General features: G+C 36.4%; 3 protein-coding genes across 11 annotated transcripts; 2 read left to right on the forward strand and 1 right to left on the reverse strand.

The window, feature by feature from the left end:
* Positions 1-119: 119 nt before the first annotated feature.
* On the forward strand, positions 120-6,722 carry LOC116172580. 7 transcript variants are annotated; one of them, XM_031489803.1, is made up of 10 exons: positions 324-390; positions 447-575; positions 622-1,001; positions 1,612-1,820; positions 1,870-2,371; positions 2,421-2,525; positions 2,574-2,672; positions 3,132-3,809; positions 4,216-5,405; positions 5,453-6,722. In XM_031489803.1, exons 1-10 carry the CDS (start codon positions 344-346, stop codon positions 6,614-6,616), a joined length of 4,503 nt encoding a protein of 1,500 aa, XP_031345663.1. In that variant the 5' UTR covers positions 324-343; the 3' UTR covers positions 6,617-6,722. The 7 variants fall into 7 exon arrangements, with proteins under 7 accessions (XP_031345662.1, XP_031345663.1, XP_031345661.1 ...); XM_031489802.1 differs by having other exon boundaries at positions 120-335; positions 2,421-2,672; XM_031489801.1 differs by having other exon boundaries at positions 2,421-2,672.
* A 153-nt stretch (positions 6,723-6,875) lies between these two features.
* Positions 6,876-19,644, forward strand: LOC116172583 (retinol-binding protein pinta-like). The gene is made up of 7 exons (XM_031489812.1): positions 6,876-7,483; positions 15,032-15,100; positions 17,654-17,794; positions 17,840-17,999; positions 18,494-18,863; positions 18,920-19,022; positions 19,069-19,644. Exons 2-7 carry the CDS (start codon positions 15,085-15,087, stop codon positions 19,218-19,220), a joined length of 942 nt encoding a protein of 313 aa, XP_031345672.1. The 5' UTR covers positions 6,876-7,483; positions 15,032-15,084; the 3' UTR covers positions 19,221-19,644.
* LOC116172581 (retinol-binding protein pinta-like) lies at positions 10,876-13,897 on the reverse strand. 3 transcript variants are annotated; one of them, XM_031489810.1, is made up of 5 exons: positions 13,820-13,897; positions 11,937-12,123; positions 11,355-11,890; positions 11,197-11,305; positions 10,876-11,146 (listed from the first exon to the last, which is right to left on the reverse strand). In XM_031489810.1, exons 2-5 carry the CDS (start codon positions 12,100-12,102, stop codon positions 10,995-10,997), a joined length of 963 nt encoding a protein of 320 aa, XP_031345670.1. In that variant the 5' UTR covers positions 12,103-12,123; positions 13,820-13,897; the 3' UTR covers positions 10,876-10,994. The 3 variants fall into 3 exon arrangements, with proteins under 3 accessions (XP_031345670.1, XP_031345671.1, XP_031345669.1); XM_031489811.1 differs by lacking the exon at positions 13,820-13,897 and adding an exon at positions 12,372-12,631 and having other exon boundaries at positions 11,937-12,120; XM_031489809.1 differs by lacking the exon at positions 13,820-13,897 and adding an exon at positions 12,372-12,628.

Raw genomic sequence — 19,644 nt, forward strand, 5'->3', positions numbered from 1 at the left:
TACCATTTCTAATGACAATAATAATTCGAAGGTTGAATTCAAGTCACGACGACTTTACCTACCTACTTATCCATTAAGAGGTCGCGTTCTTCGCAAGGCCTCTTTACAATGTTACCTCAAGGATGCTACGATCAACTCATCTTCTGATGAGTCACCGTAAACAAGTTCTTTATGTGCCGTAAAATGATCAGAAAATCGCAATTAACGTATTCAATTCCTTGGAGGTGGCTAATTGATTTACCATTCGATTACTGTGTCCATAGGAATTTGTGAGGAAAACACTCATATTTCACGTGCAGTACAAATTAATTGAAGGATGTAGTTTTCATGCAAGGGTAACCATATGTTCAAAGTTCACTGTACAGTTGCTCTTTGTATACTCACCTTAGAGTTAATCTCAATTAAGATTGTAAGTGCAATGCTAATTATACATGTTTTTATTGCAGATCGCTTGGAAATAATACCGCAATGATGCAAATCACCGAGGACACTCCACCGGACATGCTAGCCGGGGCAATGGACCTTACCATCCACTTGCCCACTAGTCGAACCGTTAAAATGTCCGTTGAGAGAAGGTAATCTATTACTTAGTAAAAGTTCGACTCAACGTTCAAGTTTTAGTACTCCGATGATGGATCTTCTGGTACAAATAACCACAGCGCATCATCTCCAACACTCCGGTCACATACTGCAGGCGCTGGAAATGGGGTCGACTTCCGGACCGACCGACAAAATTCTACCCTACAAACCTAATACGCCAATCGGCTCGTTGGAGACCCAGCACGTTAAAGTGGTATCGAAGAATAGAACGAATTCTGTACCTAAAACTTCGGCGATCGGGCAACAGCCGTTTGAAAGTACCTTCAGGTTGCAGGTTCACTTGCCTAGAAATCAACTCTACGTTATTAGAGTGAGCCAATATGTTTTCCTTGAAGATATTATGAAGAAAGTGTGCGATGAAAAAAATTTGGATATTAGAAAGTACGAATTTAGGCATCCAGGTAATTTCCTTATTGTACCTGGGATTAATACTACATGCATACTATGTCCGCTTCTGAATCATTCGTATAAAATAAGTTCTTTATGCTAATTGAATTTCACGTGATCAACAAGGTTCGCAGTAAGATTTGCAGTATTGGTGATCAGTGAATAGGGATGTGAATTTTCTTCAGGTAAATATTTATGTCCCCATTTTCTACGGGTTCAATTGAGGCGAATTGCGTATTTCTCACTTATCTGCACGTCATTTGTTTAATTATTGTCGCTGTAAGTGTCTTATCTCAATCCTCCATGAGATAGGAGTAACAATTATATTCTCTTATCTAAAAGCTTAATAGTGTACTGTATGGAAACGAGGTAAGCCACGCCGCGGAAATCGATCGATGTAAGCTTCTTTAAATATAATTTGCGCACAATTTGCAATGACGTACTCGAGCAGTAAATTATTTACATGTATATTTATACTTCAAATCAAATATTAACATAGTGGAAAATTCTTTATTGTGTTTACCTACCTGCTAATGCAAATTGAAGTAGATACCTACACTTTATTACTCCCACTGCAAACAAAACTGTCTCTGTGCCCCTTGTGAACCGCCATTTTTCTTTTAGGTCACTTAGATGAAGTACTAGATCCAAAGTTAACCCTCAGTGATTACCAAATAACGGAAGTCTATTTGGTTGCAAAGGGTACAGCGGGATTATCGCAGACGTTTTCATCCAACGACATAATGGCTTTGAAAAAAGAAGAAGAACGTAAACAGTTGCAGGCACGAACAGGAGGGGGTGTCTTTAATCTAATATTTAAGCGAGGCAAATCGGTAAGTTGAGTCGCGATGGTACTTCTTGTGCTACTCAAAAATTCGGCAGAGTTTTGGTTCTGGATCAGTTTCAAGTGATACCCGCTCAATATCTCCTAGTCACAGTGATGATTCACGCTCTGTAACCCCTCCGGGTATTCAGCAACAAATTTTGCCCGTTACACAGCAACAATCACCGATAACCGAAAAACCAAAGCCACCACAACGAAAGCGCAGACCAGCACCAAAGCCTCCCCAACAGAACTTGCCCAACAGCAAACCTTCGAGTCAAATTAGCACTATATCCGACAGTAATACCTCAGAGTTACAGCAGAAAGGTAGTGAAAATGGTTTAACCATCTGCCACTCTAGGAATAGCAGTGACAGCTCGGGCTACCATGAACCTTCAGTTTTGAGTGATAATTGTAATTTATCACTTCCAAGGCGAACCAAACCCAATATTATAAACGAGGTGGTTAACGAAGAAAGTCAATCTTCGGAAAGTAACCGAAGCAGTACCGGAAATTTGTCAAATATGTTAAAGTTTTCTAAGTCAACGACGAGTATAGCAAGTACGTATCAAAAGTCAACATCTACAAGTGGCTGAAAAAAAAATTTCAGGTCGTAAGAAGAAAGCCGCACCTCCTCCGCCTTCTTTGCTACAGTCGCAGAGTTTAGTCGAGAAACCTAGTCCCGTAGTTGCTAGTCCCATTGTAGAAGCGCAAGGTGAGTCCAATCCAAAAACATTAACACTGCACGATACCAAATGCACAGTTGAGATATCCAGCGTCGAAGAAACGCACTTAGACGGTCTAGTTTCGCCTGATATTTCAGAGCAAGCCTCAACCCCGGATTTAGAAGCTGATGAGAAAAGTAAGCGTATTAAGTTAAACTTTGAAAATGACTTGCAACCACACAAGAGCATTCCAAATGACTTGTGTAGCTCCAATTCGTTTCCTCAACTTTCAAGCAATGATACTCCTCTCATTACTTACATTAAACAAAATCTATTTGGGGAGTGTAACAGTACTGATAGCGACATTGAACACTCATTAACCCCTACGAAACATAGTATAAACAAGAAGTTGAGTATACATGATCCAACTAGACCTAGCTACCTGATTACTAAGCAAAACTCTAATGATAGCTTTAACAGTTTTGTAGCAAACGTAGACTTATTCTTTGGCAGTCGTATGGGCGAGTTTGTTTGAGTGTTCAGCAGTTATTGCATAACCCAAACTTCATTTATGCTTCGTTTTAAATGTATATTGCTTGAAACTACTAACGCTTTTGTAAATTTAGCACTTCTAACTTAGAATTTTTGCATGTTAGCATTTCCCGTACCCCTTCCAAGGACCAAACACAAAACCAAGCTTTCAGTGCTTAAATCGAAACCTGTAGAGTTAGATAAACGCTTTCCACAGGTACAGAATAGCGCAACTATCAGCGAAGAAAGCAAGACAGTAGGGGCTACATTAAGTTACAATAAAAAAGTACCTAGTGATAGTGAACTTTTCGCATTAAATAATGTTACTCACCCAACTAACGCATCTTTGGTTCCGAATTATTCAAAAAGCACGAGTGAACCACACATTGTGGCTTTAATACCGAAGAGCTGTGGAAATTCGCCTTTTCTCTCGATCAGTTCGCAGCGAAAATTCAACAAGCGAATGTCTCTAAGCAACGTTTTGGGTTCTGACTACAAACGCAAGGCCTTAAGCTCAAAAAGCGCAAGTCATATACCGAGTATGCTCGACGATTACGAAGTGAACGATTTCAACTTGGATATGTTTAAATGTAAGCCGGTGTTGGTGAGGCAGAAGAAAGTGTCACAAGAACGGCATGGAATTTACGATTTGGAATTCGATACAAACCGTAGCTCCAGCAACCCTTGTTTAATGGAGATGCCGGGTATTAGACGGTGGAGCAACATGCAAGATTTGGACGATCTCTCTATTGGTTCTGACTTTCACACACAGAAATGGGTGGTGGGTGGTGATAGTGATACAGGCATGTGTAGACTAATACTAAAACACATTTCATTCATTTCACCTGATAATGATTTTCTAACAAACACACTTTGTTGGTGAAGGTGTCTTGCATGTTTGTTACGTTACTGACATACTAATTCTTGGTTTATCACTAGGTACCAGATTTTCCTTTTCCTATAGATTTGACACGTAACAGGCCAATTGAATTGCACTTTCTATACTACCCATTGGTAGAGACCGTGATGGAGACCCACATTATCTATGTACTGCAACTGACCTGTTTTCAAATTAGGCGCAGGCGTATAATTGTTACGTTTGTTAGAAAAATGATTATCAATAATTAGTATTACTTAGATCTGCAAAACCATTACTTCACATAGGCACACAACATGTACTTTTATTACATGATTTGATTTGTATTACAGATTCCTTGTCGACAATACCAACGAAACAATCTGCACCTGCAAGCATATCATCATCCATAGCGTCGACGCCCAGTCACCTGTCTAAGACAAAAACTTTTACAAATAGCGTAATACCTGCTCAAAATGGAGAGCTCACATCATCAGTAGACAGACCTCAAATCAAGTACATGCAAAACCCCACTCCTCCAGACATCTATCCTTCAAAACCCACCTACGAAAATTCCGGTACGTTTGAATACCCCAAAGGTAATTTTACTGGTCCGGAAACGGAGTTGGAAAATGAGTGGCAGTACCAGCTCCCGTCTCCCCCCACTGCGTTTAGGGACCTTAGTCCAACTAATATGACGGACGTGACCAATTACGACACAGTCACGCTGGAAGAGTTTAAAGGGGACTCCGTTATCACGAATCCGATGCTCTTTGAAAAATTGGAACGGGTCAAAGATCGCCAAAGTGAAATAGAGACGGTCAGTGACGTCAACAGTACTTTAAGTGAGGAGGAAAGGCCAATGTTAAACAAGTTAACGCTGGAAAACCTCGAGAAACGAAAATCCCTAGTTTATAATAGAGAACTTAGTACTAGTCTTAAAATTGCTCAAAATTCTAATACGAACCATACGCGTTCTGAAGACCGAGTTCATGGTAGTCATTCAGATGTTATCAATGAGTTGGAAGATATAATCCACCACGGCCGAAGTAAAACTCTGTCTCGTCACAATAGTTGCGCCGACGATTACAATGCGGCTTTCGATAGACACTTACCAAACTTTCAGATATCTACATACGATAAACCGAAAAGCAAAATAAATATTTTTGAAGACGACAGTGTGAGGAGTAACGTCGAGATTCCTGTTAAAGATGAAGTTCCATATGATAATTTGAGGCAAACGTCGGAAAATTCGGCGGTTGAAAACGACACGTTCAAGAAACCTCAGGAGTTTGGTAAATATAAGGCGCTGACCAGAAGTAATTTCTTTGTGAAAAATAACCACGCACCTACTAATATAATGAGGTCCGAATCGTTCTCTTCCTCAAACCATAATATTTACAAGTGGAAGCCCCAAAATCCCGTGCAACGGTCGAAATCTCAAGTTGCCCTAAATGATTATAAAGAGCTTACAGAAGATGGTACTGAGTGTTTGACCAGATCAAACAGCTTGCTCGATGTTCCAGGGCTTCAAAGTTTAGAGGTAAGAGTAAATCAAATTAAACGGTCTTTTAACTCACTTTTATTTAGGTAATGAGGATGATCCAGACTAAGCTTGGTAATTCTACCGAACACATTTTTGAAAAAGAAGTTCAAAGTACACCACCACCGCTCATTGAGGAAGATAAACCTGACAGCACATTAACCACGAAAACATACAGGTACCAAGGTCCTCCCTCAATTAACCTCAGTACTTGGTCAGAGAGACCAAAGACGAAAGTAAGTCTGAAGGAAGACAAAGATTATCGAAGCAATGACACTTTTTCCCCGGAAAAATCCAATAACGTTAGCATTAAAGTGAATGGTGTGGAAACGATCAAATCCACCACCCCTGGTAACGTTATAATCAAAATTGGGGAGTCGGAATCAAAGAGCAACACGTTTTCGTCGCGGTTTCTCAACCACTACGCCGGCGTAGGTTACCGAAAGCCGCTTTCAAATGTAAATAAAATCGGAAACATCGGCCGACCTCATTCAATCGCCATGGATTTGGACATTGATATTTCGAGAGTGCCCGTCGTTCGTTCGGTCGAGCTAAAGAAACCGCTAAAGGAAGTTAACAACAAATCTGTAACGCAAATAAATTCAAACGAACTGGTGAATAATATTAGGAATAAATTCGTTGAAATGCCAGAGCCAGCGAACAAAGTGTGTAGTACAAATAATGAGTCCTGCAATGAGGCGGATTCGTTACCAAAACCAGTAAATAGAATTAATAGTTTTGCTCAAAGTCGATATGGGCCTACAGTCGTTGGTTTTCGAAGCGTTGACAATGATAATGAAAGCGTGCGGCGAAGATCTTGGAACTTATCGAACACCTTACCGTCCAAGATTAGCGCTGATCATTCAACGAAAACGTACACCACTAACACAAATGTACCATTTTCGCAAGTTACATTGAAAAGGGTTGAGTCTAATAAAGTGTCGAGTGGAAACGATGCGGATACTACCGATTCACGATTAAATGGAAAAACAACTCTGTACAATACCTATTCATCTGGAAATATTTATTCTTTGGAGAGTGAGGTAGCAAATACTAACATCCCACCACCTCCACCAACAATACCAAAAATTACAAATACTAAAAGGAAAAGTGTAAAAACGTTTGAACCTGTAACAGACCCTAGAGACGACTTACTTAACTCAATTAGAAGCTTTGGAGGCATTAAAGGTCTTAAACATGTAAAAGTGTAAGGGTCGACGTCAACGAATACAATTTATAGTCACTTAATTAGATGTACATACTGTAGATACTTTTTCAAATGTATTTCCCAAAAACATACAAATGTGCCTTACTGAACTTGTAGAAGTTTCTTTAATATTTTTTTTATTAACCATCAATCAATATTTCTGTGTGAGAGTGATCGGAGATTAGGTCACTTAAAACAATTATTTATTCACGTATGTACTCTTCATATTACTCCAGTATTACCTCAAAGTTTTTCCTTGTTGATCATGAATTTCTAACTTAAAATAAAAAGCGTTCTTACGAATGTATTATTTAAAACTGAATTTGTAAAGAACTTATTAAGGGACCAAAGGTATAATTGGAATACAAAGCTATTTATTAATCAACTGATGAATTACTCTTGTACATAATTATCTATATTATACTTTATTATTATTATAAATTGTTAAATTTATCGTTGGTGTTTATTTCTTATACCTGTAACACATTCGAGTAGTATAGTAACGCCGATTTTAGCGCACTTTGACCTTGAGTTCTGCACATGCGTCAATTCCAAAGCGTGCTTGTTGCCTAAACCCACTGAAGGTCGTCGTGGTTGTTGTCTAAACTAACTAGGGTTGTTGTCTAAACTCACTGAAGGTCATCGTGGTTGTTGTCAACACTCGTAGGGTTCTTACCCGAACATTAGTAGCCATGCTTTCAATCAGTCCAGTATAGTGTTCCTGAACCAAAATGGATGTACTCGCGTCTAGGCTTGATCTTCAACGAAATCGAGCACCCATTACGATCGGGTAATGCCTTCGCGACCTTCAAGGGGGCACACAGAACTCGCCTCTAGGCTTGATCTTCAGCGGACAGCGACATTAGTTCAGGTAAGAACTCTACCGGTTTAACCTTCAGTGGTTATTTAGATTAAACAACAACCACGATCGAATTGAATTTAGACAACAACCACGATGACATTCAGTGAGTTTAGACAACTCAGTCCTCGTTAGTTTACATATCGGATTTATGGCTCAGTGGTAGAGCATTGGGTTATAAATCCGGAGGTCGGGTGTTCGAACCTGGGTTATTGAGGTGAATTTTTCATCTGTGGGGGAGATGGAAATTACCTTAGACCATTTCCGAGCATTCTACCGGCTATTCCGAATTAGGTTGTCCTGCAGTTTTCCTAATTCGTAAGGTAAATATCGGAGTAGTATAAACCAACTTAAGACCTTCTGCAGAGGCACCTCTAAATAGCATTATGCGGGTCACTCTGTAATTGGGCGCATGCCTGTTGAGGGCCCAAAACAAGAGAGGGATAATAATAATAATAATAAAAATAATACAGGTCCACCCAATAAAATTACATGTCCTAGCACAGTTAAAAAACACAAAACTCCTTCTTCACAGAAACACACCACGTTATCACAACCCACTCGTACTCAACCCAAACGCAACAATCTTAACAGCACTACAGGCTCACAAAATACTGTAATGTCTCCACCAATAACCCAAGCAACCACACAAATACAACCTCAAGAACAAAGAAACACAATAAATACAAGTAACGCAACATGCACTACAAAGACAGATCCACCCAATAAAGTTACACGCCCTAGCATAGTAAAAAACACAATACTCCTTCTTCTCAGAAACAACCCACTCGTATACAACCGAAGCGCAAAAACTGATAGAAATTAAAAGAGAGGCGATATTTAAAACGTACTTTAAATTGATAAAGTTTGAAATAAATGCTCGTATATGCATCTTATTCGATAAGTTAATGACTTTTGCATGTTCCTAACCCTATTAGACATTAATTTCTGATTCACCTGTGATGGAAACAATCATTTTAATGCAAAATCATAATTCTGACAACCAAATTTTTGTCTCGCATATTAATGGCTCACTTAAGAGTATAAATGTACTATTAAACTACTCACTAAAGCGTATTCATATTGTAGGTATCATTAATGTGTAGGTAAATAATTTGCATTTTTATATGTTGAACTTGAAGCATTGAAATTTGTATACACTATACACCTTATCCTTTAGGCAACAGTTCACTAGTCAAAGGGAAAAAAAACGACTTCCATTTTACTCTTTGTCTTTTGTTACATGTTACCTGCTAACGGGAGGATACGTATGAGTACGTAAAATCTTTGAATATATTTTATATTCAAAGGTACGGTGCAGAGTTAACATATTCTTGTAGTACCTACATTTTTTAAACATATTTCTCTTTAGGCTGCTACGTTAAGTTTATATTTTCCTTTTGTCAAGCATTTTAATTTACCAGATTGCTGGTTTATCCATTAGTAATGTGTTTATAGGTACTTTAATTGTATGCTTTTCTCCACTTTACCTTCAATTAACTTTATCATAATTTGATCTTCGTTCTTTAATATTTGGACATTTTCACAATTAAGAATTATAAATCCTTTGCATTTTCTTACACTTTTCTTTGCACGTTGGCATAAGAAATAAATTTTAGACCCTATTGACCAGTCAATTATATCCGCGCCGCTTTTTACAGTGTTTTTACTTTTTATCAATGTATAATAGTGTTGGGTTGGTTTCAAAATATCTTACTGCTTGTCCTGTTTCTTGAAATGATGTGGTAAACGCCATTATACGAGAATATATAGCATTTCTACTATTGGTATTTTACATATTAATAATTAGTTGTACGTCGTTTTAACCACTTCATTCAATATCTTCTTTCTCAATAAACATGGTTGCATTCTTCAAACTGTATAGAGCAGTGGCGGCTCGTAAGCTGCGTAGAAGGTAGTGCCAAATTGTGTCCCCCTCCCCATTATTTTAAATGTTCAAATTTTTGTTTTCATATTATTCCAGTTATTTAGATTTTGAGTATAATTCGAATATTTATAATGCAAGTGACGGAAACAAATCTAGCCCCTTTAATTTCTTTGGAGGCTTGTTTCATTATAAGTATACTTCAAGCATGCATTCCAGTAATTCATTTTGTGTTGTTTTAGATGAGAATTAGCGGATTTTTTTGACAAAAAATCGTATGGAAAGTGTTACTTTTTTCACGATTTGTACTATCTGTTTCAATGGCGTTTAGTCCGATCTATAAACAATAGCAACATTTTATTTGCCGTTTTATTAATGAGGCCGAAGTATCATTTTCAACAATAGTTGTACAAATAACTATTCAAATCTTTATCTAAACAAGTACTGAAATTTATTAATTCTTTCAATACCTACTCCTTTATTTTCGGATTTATCGCTATTGTCGAGTTCAGACACATTTCGTTTTTTAACAATATTTAAGTCCGGTAACGGCCTGCTTAATTGCTTTATTTAAAGTCTATCTTCCAGAGAATGCATGGAAAAAGATTTATTTAAATGATTTTTTAATTTGTGTATTTTACGTAACAATTAATCCGGGAAGTGTAATCTTACACAGAAGTAAAAAAAAATTGTTTGACTTATAACGACTGAAACAAGGAAAACGGCGCAAAGCATAGTAATACACGTATACATTATTCAATTGTGCTTATGAGCCAAACTTCTGATGGCTCAAGTTGTACGTATAAAACGCTACTTCGGTTTCGCTCCTCCCACCCCTCTACTCCCCGCGGAAGTCGGCACTTGTAGGAAAATACGAGCCAGTTTCAGTTTGGCACGGCTCGACCGTCTGCGAAGTCCACGGATAAGCACGAATGAATTCTTCTTGGTACCTAATTTATCAAATCATTTACTTTTTTTGTTTTAAGTTTTAAAACACAATTATGTACTCTAGTGAGCACATAATAATAGTTAATTATATTTTAAGAATTGATAATTAGCAGGTTCCTTGAGGTGGTGCCATGGCTCCTTGGCTCTTTATAGAGAGCCGCCCCTGGTATAGAGGCTTGTTGTTGGGTGAAAATAAAACTAATAGATTTTTGTATCTGTTTTTGGTGATCGATTTCGGTTTTTTATAATCAAGCCTGGCTACAAGATGTTAGTTTTAATGATGTTTTATAGGAACATTATTACCGCCATTGACTTAAAATTGTTTAAACATGTCACATAAGTACCTTTTAGGAAACATCGTTCAATAATTCAACCTCATCCCTATAGCACCATGTAATAACATGCTTAAACAACTTTAAAACAATGGCGGTAAAATAAGGTTCTTATACAATATCATTAAAACTAACAAACATCTTGTAGCTAAAAACCTGAAGATAGTTATTAAAAGGAAATCGATCGCCAGACAGAAACAAGAAAACATTTCAGAGGTTAACGAAATTATAAGAAAATAAACGCTTGAACACGGTTGATATATTCTTTCGATATTTATCTCCTTACCATTGAATAATAAATTCAGATTTATTATTCAATGTCCTTACTTACTTTACATTACATACACAATTACTATCGTTAATCTAGATCCAGTTTTCTAAAAGAACCCTCCAAGCCGAAAACTTCAGAACAGGTTTTTGGAGTACCTGGTCGTAATCGTTCGTCAATCTTACAATGTTCGTCCTTAAGGAACCAATCTCGGTAACTTTCCACCTTATCCTTCCAAAAAACTACAACAAACAATACCAGTTTATCGCGCATTTGTTTTCCGCACTGTTACCCGTCAGATCCTTTACAGAGCCATTGCAACCTCCAAACTCCTGCGGTAACAAGTCCTTTGGAATTTTCTTAAATAACTCCTCAGAGTTGTTCTCACTATACAATCCCATCTAAGAAAGGTAATTGTAAAAAGGCGAACAACTGGTTTCACATCCTTACCCTTTGTTTTAGTTTTTCTGAGCAGAAAACTTTGAAAACATTGTAACAAGTTTCGAAAATTTTCGGAACGTGTGAGTAGTACGCTCCTTTCATTCTAAAAGGAAATCCCTTTTCTTCAATCACTGAGTATCGCTGTAAACTGGCCGGAGTCATCTGAATAGTATATTTCGACGGAAAATTTTTACAATAACTCCACAATAAGATACCACTAACGACAGCGTTGTCGTCCTCACGTAGCAGTATATCCAGGACCATATAACTTAGCTTAGCAATGTTTACCATCGTCATTAGATTAGGATTAAGATTATCGCTGTACCGAAGGACGATTATTCTATGGCCATTTTCTTTTGCCACATTGGGTAGTGGAAGAATGAAACCAGCTTCTAAGATAGCTTGCAGTTCGGGTAGTAAGGGGTCTCTATTTGTGAACACTTCTGGTGCCATCGTTCTTATTGTAAAGTATCTGTCCAACCTTTCTTTTGTGCGTTCTAAACTGAATTTGCTGCATCGAAGGAACGAAACCAGCAACTGGTCACCTAGAAAGCGTGTTAAATTGAATACAAGTGAAGACATTTGGGTTACCGATATCAAAGTTGAAATGCGGTTGCTTATTGATCCAATCTCTTATTTGCTGAATGTCGCTAGTAAGACGAGAATTCACTTCGTTCAATTCTTTCTCGGCAATCTGTTGCAGTTCTTGTGGAAGTGGGCGCACTTTTGTTGTCGGTGCTGAAGTTTCCACTTTCATGATGGTAAAATTTGTAAACTGCTAAAAATTAAAAGAGCCTCGATATTTAAAACTAAACTACCTTAAATTTGTAAGTTTGGAATACAATACTTATATCAAAAGAAGTAATCAAATAAATGTTTATTTCGTTATCGATTCTAATGTTTATTTGATCTTCGGACCTAATATTTTGAAATCGATAATATCCTTAAGGAAAAATAAACAAGTATTTGACTAATTTTTTCGATATATCTAGTACCCAAATAATTATAATATAGAGCTATACTTACATCAAGAAAATTTGGAATAGGTACATATAATATACTATGATCTTATTAATTTGCGTATGTAGTTAGTTAATGACTTTTTCATGTACCCGATCCTATTACACTGCCATTTCTAATACGCCTATGATGGAAATAACCATTTCAATACAAAATTATAATTCTGACAATTAACTTAATTAAAATTAATGGCAGACCTAAGTGGATAAATATTCTAAACTAATTGCATTTTTATATGTTGAAGCATTAAAATGGTATACACGGTAATTTACGTATAAGAATGTATGCTCATTAAGGAAACAGTTCACTAGCTAAAGTAAAAAAAAACTAGTTCCATTGTGCTCCTGCCTTCTTGTTACATGATTATCTCGCAAACCTCTTGCCCACCTGAGCACTGCAACAGGAGGGTATGTTGTACATTGAGTGCACTGAATACTGAAATGTTAATCTTCCTTTTGTCGTTCTGAGATGGACACCAAGGTACATTTTAATGTATCAGGTTGCTAGTTGATGTATTCACGAATGGAGTTGGTGATCGTTACCTGTTATTTGAATACAGGGTCGTTATAACAAACATCTCCCCAAAAATAGAGATGCGTTTTGACTTTTTGAAGAATTCGCAACCATATTTTCGTATTTTTCTATAAGTATTTTTCTCTGTAACGGTAGGGAAACTTTAATATACCAATTAAGGTCTCAAGGGCATTATAATGGAAATAACACCCGAGGCCGACAAAGTACGTCGGCTGTATTATAGTCCAGTCATATTAGAAGTTTCACCTCGGAATGAGAGATAATAATCTGTAAACTTGTATGAACCTTTGTTTTGGCATTCTGAAAGTTGTTTCAAAAGTCTCATAAAATCTCGTGTCCGCTGAAGGTCAATGGTCACAAAAATCGGTTTTTTGCAAATATCTCGTTTCCTATTGTTTGAATGCCATTTGCATTTATTATAAAAATTGTAGAAAATAAAGTTCTCTATAACTTTTGTCCCAACATTTTTTATATACTCAACCGTTTTTGAGAGACAGTGCAGAGGGTGCGCCGCGCTTACAGATTTACAGCATAATGCAAGATCAACTATAAGTGCTAGTAAATAATACGCAGTATGACGGTTAATCACTAAAATATATATAGTTATAGATAACTTGCATTGTTTATTAATTAATACATCATATTATATTTGTTACGCGCTGGTACAAAGGATTAAAAACGATTAAGTGGACTGTATGATGAAAAGGAAATATTTCTCGGGCCTTTCCTAAAGAGTAAATTGAAGAGAAATGTACGCAAACAAACTATTTATTACTTTATACAAACAAAACATGCAAATGACAAAATTAATGTGTAATATGAACTAAGTATGTATTTGACTGTAATTCTTGGCGGACCGGTAAAGGCGGCTCACTGCAAAGTTGAGGTTGACAGGACGAATTAATAAAAAGGGAACTTACTTGTTTAACGACGAAGACGAGCGCTGGTGGTTGAATTGTCCACTACGGTGGATAGACAGGCGACGAAGAGTTTCAGATGTTGCTTGGAATTGTTGGTTTCAATTTCAAGTACCTACCTACTAAAAGTTATTGAACGACGATCCCCTTTTTTCCGCGCATGTTTGTTTTTAAGTAAGTTGGAAAGGGAAAACGGAAGGTAACGAAGTAAAGTGGTAAATAGGAAAAAACGAAATGTTAAGGGAAAATTAAATTACAACGGGTTGCAACAATATTTTTCATTTATGGAGTTATTTATTACTTACCTATTTTTGTAATAGAATACACTTGTTGAGTGGAATACTTGAAAGTAGGTATATTGTAATTATTTTCTGAAATGGGAGAACGCATATTGTTGGCTGTTGGGTGTCTACTTAAGTCAAGATACTAATAAATCACTTTTTTTTTAAATATAGCATTAGACTACGTCTATTTGCCAAATAACTATTATTTGATAGCACGAATTGATGTTAAATTTCTATTTTGGATATAAGTAGGCATAAGGCAAAAGAGTAGAGACACTAATGGGGAAGGATTAGCTCTTGGTATAGTAGAGAGGTGGGGGTCTGCATTTAATTTGCAATTTAAGATTGTATGATTTAGATCACTAATACTTTCATTATCACAAGTACAAAGGCCGGAGGGCTGTCCGACCGAGATCTCAGCAATTACAATAGCTAGAGACTTTAAATTTTCCCTAAAAGCTTTTTGATGTAATGTAGATGTGCAGGCTCTATTTTGAGTTACATTACTTGTGAGATCGATAATTGAAGAAAATAATTTCAATAGGGCTTTCGGAGGTGCTATAATTTTACCGTTAGATAGCGTTACCAGCGTATTTTTGAAAAAAAAATACGCTATTATTATATTCGTTATGGCTGGCTGGCTGGCTGTCCGGCTGAGATCTCAGCAATTACAATTGCTAGAGACTTTAAATTTTCGCTAAGAGCTTTCTGTTATAGTTTAGATGTGCAGGCTCTAGTGTATTTTGAGTTAGATTACTCGAGAGTTCGATAATTTTAAACTTTGCTAATGAAATACTGATCTGCATTACCAAAAATGCGGTTTCATCATGCATATGCTGATTTACAACCTGTTTTGTAAAGAGTATGTGGTATTAGTTTTGAAAACATTAATTAAATCCTTAAAATCGCAAACCTGTGTTATCTGTTTCAGATTGCAAGCATTTTTGGCAGCTCTTGTGCTACCTCATTTCTTGTAATTCCGCAATGCGCCTTGGTCCAGGTCAGTGCAATTGTTTTACTATTTTTTTTAAATCAATGGTATGTTTTTTAAATATTTAGTAATAACGTATTTTTTGGACGATTTGTGGAAGGCGAATTAATAATTGTTATAATAAACGCAAATAGCATTAAAACCATACCATAACAACGAGATATTTGTAAAAAAACAATTCTTATGACCTTTGACTTTTAATATTTTAAGACGCGGACTCGAGATTTTATGACACTTTTGAGACAACTTTCCTAGCAACTTTCAGAATGCCAAAATAAACGTTCATCCAAGTTTATAGCTTATTATCTCTCATTCCGAGATTATTAATATTGTTTGCCTTAAATGACTGGACTTGTAAGCTATATTTCTGTTAACGCTGTGGCGCCTTCAACGTTTTATGTCTTACTTTAAAAATATAAAACATTCTATTTTACGCAGCTGGCTGGCGATTGATTTTGACGGTTGGTATGCATTTTCCATTTTTGCTTGTTTATCTTAAAATTTGTCAAATAAGCTTTACAATATAAAATTAGTGCGAACCTTAAATTCAACATGGCCCTTGAACAACTCCCTGAAGAAGTGCTTGCGCGAGTACTCAACGAGGTCATACCAAAGAAGTCGGTAACAGCATTTGCAAAAAAGTTGCAAAAGTTAGAAGAATGGAAACGCAGGACATCCTTTGAATGCCGTATTAGCAACGTGCTTATTTTCAAGAGTTGTCGGAGAGTTTTGTTCGCATTTCTTTATGCACAAATATAATACTTACTTGAAAAGGGGTTGATTGTTCACAAATATCTAAGTAATTATAGGTAAGAAGCCTCTCAACTGTTTATAATATCTGTACCTATCGGGAACTATTAATACACTGACGGTACAACATTTGACAATCCCTCAAAGAAGTAGGTAGGTACTGTTCTTCTTAAATGCTGTTAGGTATAGAAACGAATAAATAAAATAACGCCCTTGGGAATTATGATAATTCCGTTGGGCGTTATATAGGTAGGTATTATAATACACCTAAAAACTAGTGAATTATGATGTTATAAAAAGGTATAAACGGAAATAACCATATTTTTTATTTATTTAGAACAAGCAAAAGCTTTTATGAACAATGCATTTTTCTCAAAAAGTAAATAATAAAAATGTTTTTGCTTTTATAAAGTCGATCCGGGAATATACAATATGTCCAAAAACACACATTAGACATAGAAGAGTAAACATTTTAAAATCACTGGTTTTAACTATAGCCCTAAAGTAAACAAGTTAAAAAGTAATCGTAAACGATTTACATAGAGCGCATTTCCACTTGCATTCATTTCCCATTTGCAAGATGCAACTTTTGTTAAAATCGTAAAAATCCGGCCACAAATATGAAAGATAGCGTTGCACATGGGCAATCCATTGTTGACGTGCTACTTCAATTTCAGTTTATGAGAAGAATTTCATTTCAATGCGCATGCGCAAAATAAAATTTTGAAACTGGTGTTTGATTTTCCTTTATTCCAAGTGCCTATGTATCAAATTTCATTCAAATACTTTTATAAGTAAAAAGGTTTGCAATTCGGTTTATAAATGGTCGAGATGCGAAAAGGGTACTGTGAATTTTGAATCGATTCGACTCAACTTTAGGCATTGCGTATTATATGGCTAAAGCTATGCCCATATTGTATTTCATGCAATTCAGTAAATAACTAACGGAGATGTAAAAGCGATCGGACATTTCTAAACAAAGTTATCGTTCACACGGACAGATACAGGGATAGACAGACAAAGGAACAGTCGGACAGACCAACAGACAGACGACAGACAGCAATACAAAATTATAAACGATCTCTAGGATCGTTAATAAACGGCAAAAGTGTAAAATTATGGAACATGTAAAAAACGGTTTTTTGTTTTTTTACAATAACTTTTTTTGTAAGCGGTACAGAAAAAAATCCTTCCTCGGTGCAAGACTCGACACCATAACGAACCAAATAGCGAAAAAAGTAGAACAATAGCTCTTAAGATAAAGAACTAGTAGCGTCGCAAAACGTGAGGACGGACGGACGGACGGACGGACGGACAAAGTGGCCACAATAGCGCATTTTTTTATTTGTGTGGAAATGCGCTAAAAAACGCGTTGAATATAGCATTCTCAGGGCCAAGAAAGATTTAAATTTGTTCATGTACATATTATACAACGCGAACGTAAAAGCCCAATATTATTATTCATATTATTCAGAAATCCAAAGATAAATTCTAAAAGTTACACAGACCTTAGTCTTTAAAAGAATTGTTAATTATAAGTAATTAGGTGGTAGCTAATAACCGAAACTCATTTCGAGGAATTATTTTTTTTTATGTTTCAATTTCATTTGAATCAGAGTGCTGTAAATTGTTATAAACATTATCATTGAATAAGGAATCTCAATATTATATACTGCCACGTATACGCTTCAGAACTTTCGCTAATGGCAGAATCGTCATATGGACATTGTTTAATGAATGCCTGTATTTAAATTATTTTACAATCCGTATCAGTTGTTATTGCCTACACGGAAGTCTGTGCTATCACCGTAGATCCCAATACGATGAGCAATAACGACGTCTTAAATACTTGTAAAGAGGAAGATTTAAATGAAGATAGTATAAGCATACAAAATGGTTTGGAAATGATTCGAGAGTGGTTAAGAAAACAACCACACCTGAATGTCAGAGATGGTAAGTTTTTCCAAAGTGTCCGAGTTCCACAAATTCTTGTTACAGATGACGAATCGTTGTTAATATTTCTAAGAAGTTCAAAATATAGTATCCAACGTACTAAAGAAAAACTCGACAATTATTACTCCATGATCACCTTGCTTCCAGAGATGTTTGACGACCGAGACCCATTCGCGTCTGATATTCAAACGCTTTTAAATGTAGGGTAAGTTACGAGTATACACTGAGGAACTCCTACGTCTCGACTCGAAAAGTCCAAATCCACACCCTTATTTCTGGGTTGCATTGTGCACGTATCTTGAAAGGTTTAAAATTTAATGTGACAAAGAAATGTAACACACTGGAGAACTTTTAAATAACAGAACAGATTTGTAGTAGTTCGAGGCCACAATTTATGCAGTGAATGGAGAGTGGATTAGAGACTCTCACTGAAAAGAATATCTCCAAATGAAAAATTTTGATGGCAATCTTTGCAAATCATCATTCCCGTCTTGTGGGAAAATGTGCGAATTTGTCTACTACGGTAATCATAAGGATTCGCGCAAAATATGTAGTTTACTATAGGGCGGCGATATGCCAATACGTGCTATTTAAATTGTTTACACTCACCTATGCCTTGGTCTGGTACATTTAATGATAAAATTGTACGTATGGGTTCCTTTAAACGTCGTAATACATTTTCATTTATTATTATTGAAGAACTATGGTTCCACTGCCAAATACCTTGGGTAAATGTGGACCCAGAATTATTTTCTACGGGTGTGGTTATGATCCCGTTCTTGTACCGTACACCACCATTATGAAAGTGTGTCTAATGATGTACGAGATTTTAATGGCCGAGGATCTTAATACTGTTGCATTCGGTATTTACTTGCTATTCGACTTAAAAAGATTTTCGCTAAAATATGTCTTACAATTAACTCCGGCTATTCTGACTCAGCACGTCTACTGTACCGAAACAGGATACCCTCTGAGACTCAAAGGTATACAGATCGACAATTGTCCACCAGCTATGGACGTTATAATTAAAATAGCGAACGCTTGTTTAAAGGGTAAAGTTAGTAACAGGGTAAGCACAATTTACAAATTCATTTACAAATAATGTTATGTATGGTTCCTTTTCAGTTCCATGTCTACAGGGAGGATAGCAATTTACAAAAGGAAATTCCGCTTGAAATGCTGCCCATAGAGCATGGTGGAAAAAATGGATCAATTAAAGAGCTGGGAGGTTAGTATTCAACTTCAAGAAGCTCTGCGTTAGGTCCATGTTTCAGCAATTTGGAAAAAGAAAATGGAATCCTATAGAGAGTGGTTTCGAGAAAACGCTAAATACAAAACTAATGAAAATCTTCGACCCGGTCCACCAAAAACCAGTGACAGTGAGCTTGGAGTCGATGGATCGTTTAGAAAATTAGCAGTTGATTAATTAAGTTTTTTTGAATTTTCAGTTTGAATTAGATCAAATATATTGTATGTTAATAGTTTAGGTAGATTTATTCCCACTCCAAAAAGTGAGGGTACTGTAGCAGTAGATACCAGTTGACCGATCACGAATGTAAAAATAAAAAAGAAACATGTGCTATAAAGACCGGTTCCCAGACAACGCAAGTACAAATCTAATGAAACCTCCGCCCTAAAAAAAACAAGTACCGATGAGCTTGGACTCAGTGTTACCATTTAAGAAATTGGGGATTGATTAATTTAAATGTCCCATATCCATACTTGTCAAACTGTTATGATGCTGTGTTCAAAGGAGGTGTGTGCAAACAAAATGATTTTCTTAGTCTGGCAACTTAAAGTAGCCCATCTGATCTCTATTTCCCTTCATTTTGTAGTCAAACTTAGATGAA

The sequence above is a fragment of the Photinus pyralis genome, unplaced genomic scaffold (assembly GCF_008802855.1).
Source record: "Photinus pyralis isolate 1611_PpyrPB1 unplaced genomic scaffold, Ppyr1.3 Ppyr1.4_LG5, whole genome shotgun sequence".
Taxonomy (NCBI): Eukaryota; Metazoa; Arthropoda; class Insecta; order Coleoptera; family Lampyridae; genus Photinus; species Photinus pyralis.